This window comes from Myotis brandtii, unplaced genomic scaffold (assembly GCF_000412655.1).
Source record: "Myotis brandtii unplaced genomic scaffold, ASM41265v1 scaffold782, whole genome shotgun sequence".
Classification (NCBI taxonomy): Eukaryota; Metazoa; Chordata; class Mammalia; order Chiroptera; family Vespertilionidae; genus Myotis; species Myotis brandtii.
This window is the reverse complement of record NW_005371138.1, coordinates 2,703,712-2,708,295: the sequence shown is the minus strand read 5'-3', so window position 1 is coordinate 2,708,295 and position 4,584 is coordinate 2,703,712. Positions and strand designations below refer to the sequence as shown.

General features: G+C 49.3%; 1 protein-coding gene across 1 annotated transcript in view; it reads left to right on the top strand.

Annotated features, from left to right (window-relative positions):
- The first annotated feature begins 2,231 nt into the window (after window positions 1-2,231).
- Window positions 2,232-4,584, top strand: part of LOC102245392 (serum amyloid A-2 protein) — an 18,157-nt gene continuing 15,804 nt past the window's right edge. Inside the window, exons 1-2 of the mRNA XM_014530962.1 lie at window positions 2,232-2,274; window positions 2,677-2,771. Coding sequence (XP_014386448.1) covers window positions 2,681-2,771 — 91 coding nt within the window. The 5' untranslated portion in view covers window positions 2,232-2,274; window positions 2,677-2,680. The remainder of the gene's footprint in view (window positions 2,275-2,676; window positions 2,772-4,584) is intronic.

The window sequence follows — 4,584 nt, the reverse complement described above, 5'->3', positions numbered from 1 at the left end:
CTCTAGTATTTTTATGGTTTCCCGTCTTACATTTAAGTCCTTTATCCATTTTGAGTTTATTTTTGTGTATGGTATAAGTTGGTGGTCTAGTTTCATTTTTTTGCATGTATCTGTCCAATTTTCCCAACACCATTTATAGAAGAGACTGTCTTGACTCCATTGTATGTTCTTGCTTCCTTTTTCAAATATTAATTGAGCATATTGGTTCGGGTCGATTTCTGGGCTCTCTATTCTATTCCATTGATCTATATCAGTGATGGCGAACCTTTTGAGCTCGGCGTGTCAGCATTTTGAAAAACCCTAACTTAACTCTGGTGCCGTGTCACATGTAGGAATTTTTTGATATTTGCAACCATAGTAAAACAAAGATTTCTATTTTTGATATTTATTTTATATATTTAAATGCCATTTAACCAAGAAAAATCAACCAAAAAAATGAGTTCGCGTGTCATAGGTTCGCCATCACTGATCTATATTGTTCTTTTCTTTTTGAGTCATGAACTCTACTACTTCTACCTTTCTATTTTTTTCTCCTTGGAGATTAATATTAATAATTCTGCAGTTCTCCTACATCTTTGAAAAATTTTGAATAATTTCCAACTCTATTTCTTTCTGTTGACTCTTGGGAAAGTTCCTGGGGCTGTCCTGGCAGATAATTTATTATTCAGTAGCATTGATCTGTTATTTATTTCTTTATTGAGGTGTTTTATTAAGTATTATTTTATAATTTTATTTTCATTTTATTCTTCTTCAAAACTGATAGTTCCTACTTCATAGTGTGTTTTACCCCTTTTGATGATACTTATTATTTTTTTTTATAAATGTTCTTTGCTTCTCTCCAACCCATTAATTCTGGGGGATTTAGTATTATTTTTTAAGTTGACTTTCTTTCAGAGCCACTGTGCTACTTGGATGCATGGTAGCTTTGCCCTGTGAGCTCATGCCTCCTGGGGAAGTCAGCTCTCTAGCCTGGAATGTGCGTGAGTGTGTGAGCAGGGCAGGTTCTAGCATGGACCAACTCAGTGGCACAGTGTTGGGATGTAGTATCCGGTGAGGGGGACCATGTGAGTGGCCACCATGGCAGAGAGCAGATACCACCACTATCCAGATGAAGACATTCATAGGCTGTTTCCAGGCCATTTGGTCTCCTTTACCACTTCCCTAGCCCTGCCCCTTGCAAGATGTCTTGTTGGTATTGTAAATGCCTGACCCTCGGGGTGTGAAGATGATTGGGGAGGAAGGAACCAGCAGGCGCTGACATGTTCCCCAGCCTCAGTTCCTACCCTGGCCTCACCCCTGCTGGGCTCCAGCACTGACCCCTCTCCACCCCCTGGCTCCTACAGCAGCCCCTGAGGAGCTGTGCTGACCTGCTGATATTCCAGACTCATAATGACCAGGGGCAGACAGGGTCCCCATAGGGTAATACTGGGCACAAAGAGCACGCCCCCTCCCTTCCCCTCTTTTCCCCTGACTGGGAGCCTGGCACTTCCCAGGCGAGCTGCAAATTTACCATACAGCATCTCACTCCCACTGTGAGGGGTCTCCAGGATTGGGGGAGGGAAAGCAGAGGACCACCATCCACTGCCCAATGAGGAGCCAACTCTGATAATAAGAGCCAGCTCTTCCTTGTGGCTGAGCCAGCTGAGCGGGCCTTTCTGTGCCCTGGAGCTGAGAGCAGAGCATATACAGTCAGAGTGATGGAAGCATCTTCCAGGGCACCAGGGAGATTTGGTGAGCTAGCCTGTCAGTTTTGAAGCTCAAAAGCTTTAGAATGAACTGAAAAGGGATTTCATTTCTGACACATCTGCCAACTGGCCCAGCAGGGACCATCCTGAGGGAATGACCAGTAAAGCAAGGTCCTGGCTGGACGAGACGGCCCCTAACTGCACACCTTCCAATAGCCTGGGTGCCCCATCCTAGAGCCACTCTCCCTTCCTCTCCACATCCAGGGGGCCCTGCCTTAGCCACTTCAACTCTGAAAGCAGAGCCACCCCTGACCTGTGGCTGTGGGTAGAGCGAGTCTACTGTGTTTCTTCAGGGTTGCACAACGGGGAAATGACCTGTGCATGAAGACTGGTCACTGCTGTCCAGTAAGTGTCCTTTGCACCTTTTTAGGAGAAATGATCCCGAGGGACTTTCCCCAGGTGCCAAATCTGGCTTCTCTCCTGCCCCCCTCCACCTACATGATCCAGCAGGGAGGGCTCAGCATCAATAAATAGCAGCCAGCTGTCCCCAGCAGGCAGGGGCCAGCAGCTCGGCTCCTCCAGAGACCAGGTGAGGGACCACTCCCAGCAGGGCCTGCTCTGCAAACCTTACTCTGTTTTCTCTTTCCAGCAAGACTGTACATTCATTTAAAAATAATTACTCTCTTCTGCATTTGTGCTGCATGGGGTCTGTGCCGGCCGAGTGCACAGGGTAATGCTTCTGGTCTCATTACAGGCTGCTCAGGGGGTTTGGTCCTAATTGCCCTGTTGCTCCCTCAGTGCCACCTTGGTGACTCCTAGACAGTCTTGGGTTCAGGGTTGATGGGTTCTGCATTGTGGCTCTGAGTGAGGTCCTACTGCAATGTTTCCTAGATGGGCAGCCAGCGTCTCAAGAGAACAAAGGGAAATGCACAGCAGAAAGGAGGTGTGCCAGTCCTGCCTGTGTCTCCCTGACCCTCCCCTTTCATTTCAGCACCATGAAGCTTTTCACGGGCCTCGTGTTTTGCTCCTTGGTCCTGGGAGTCAGCAGCCAGGGCTGGTTTGAATTCCTTGGCCAGGCTTATGAAGGTAAAGGCACTGGAGGGAGTGGGGGTGAGGGGTGGAACACATGACCACTAGGATGCACCCTGAGTGCCCTTCAGGGTTGGAGCTACTGTGTTAGCTTGTGTTGCCCAATGTGGTGGAACGTGCCGGGTGTTTGGGGAGCTTTTCATCGAACAGATGGAAAAACCATGAATTCATTGGCCAGGCTTATGAAGGTAAAGTCACTGGAGGATTGGGGGAGGGGGCGCAGAACACATGATCACTAGGTTGCACCCTGAGTGCCCTTCAGGGTTGGAGCTACTGTGTTAGCTTGTGTTGCCCAATGTGGTGGAACGTGCTGGGTGTTTTGGGAGCTTTTCATTGAACAGATGGAAAAACCATAGGTCTTACTTCAATCAGTTAATAGAGAAAGAACAATCAGCTGAAGGGTAAGTTTGACTAGAATACACAGACTAAGACTTGAAATGGTATACTATTTCCCTCAGACCAAACTGCACAAAGTGTGATTAAAGCTACCCATCTTTTCTTCCCCTCCTCCCCTCCCTTTCTCTTGCTTTCTCCCTCCCTTCCATTTCCTAACTGGGTAGTTTAGTGAGACCTGCAGCTTAGCTCTTGCTGGGGCTTCCAGTAGTTGGTGACAATGTCCCTGTTTTAGTCTGTTTCCTACCCTTTTCCAGCTTTTTTAACTGATCAAAGGGAACATCCATCGAGCCCCCTCTAGGAAGTCAGCACTTCCATGCAATTTAGGGCGCCCAACTCTCCTGGTGTGCCTGGCTCTGCGGAGTTTTTGATGACGCTTTCAGTGCTAACTGGGACAGTTGTAGGCAAACAGGGACAGTTCTGGTCAACCTGGGACAGTTGGTCACCAGTCTAAGTGGAGAATAACTTGGTGGGCAGGCATCTTCCCCTACTTTGAAGCTGAGAGCAGCTGACTCAGGGGACCAGGGACTACCTACCAGTCAGCAGGTGGCAGGGCAGAGTGTGAACCCAGCTGTGCAGGAGACCACAGCCCTTGCCAAGCAGATGTGTCTGAGCACCGTTTTCTAAAGCTCAGAGGTCACCAATCCCAGCTACCTGCTGGAATCACCTGGACACATTAAAAATGACTGAGGCCTGTGACCCACCCCCACAGAGTCTGAGGTGATGGGCCTGAGATGTGGCATTGGCCTTCCACAGTCTCCCCAGGCGATGAGAGGTTCAGCCAAAGCTGAGATACAGGCCCCTGCTCTAGCGCTTGCCTGCTCACAGCCTCAGTCCAGTCTATGTGGGCGGTTTCCAGGATGCCACGTATGCCCCTCACACTCAGAGGGACTCACTTCAGGATTCCCTGCATTCTGTCTGCAAGAATCTAATTCTTAGGCATCAGGCAGAAGTGCTGTTCCCTTGTGCCTTTCTCACAATCTGCTTCCCATGTCACCACCAGGCTCACCGAGTCCCCTGAACACTAGCCTATGTAGCTTCCTCCATATACCAGACGTTCTTGATCCTGAGCCCCTTGGTGCCCCGGGGACATGTGGCCATGTGGGAAACACTGCTGGTTGTCACATGGGGATAGGCTGCTGCACCTACTGGGCAGAGATGTGGGGATGCTGGGGAGCCTCCCACCTTACTCAGGAAGGCCCTGAACACAAAGAATTCTCTGGCCCCAAATTTCAGCAGCGCTGACATTGAAATCCTGTTCTGTAATGTGGCCTCCCTGTCTCCTTTAAACATATGCCCCAGAGGCCTCAGTGAGCTGGAGCCCACAGATAGCATGACAGGCATCAGACCACCAGGTACAACCCAGCTGTGCCCCCACCGAAATGTCTCTCCTTAGAGTCACCTGGGGAAGCCAACT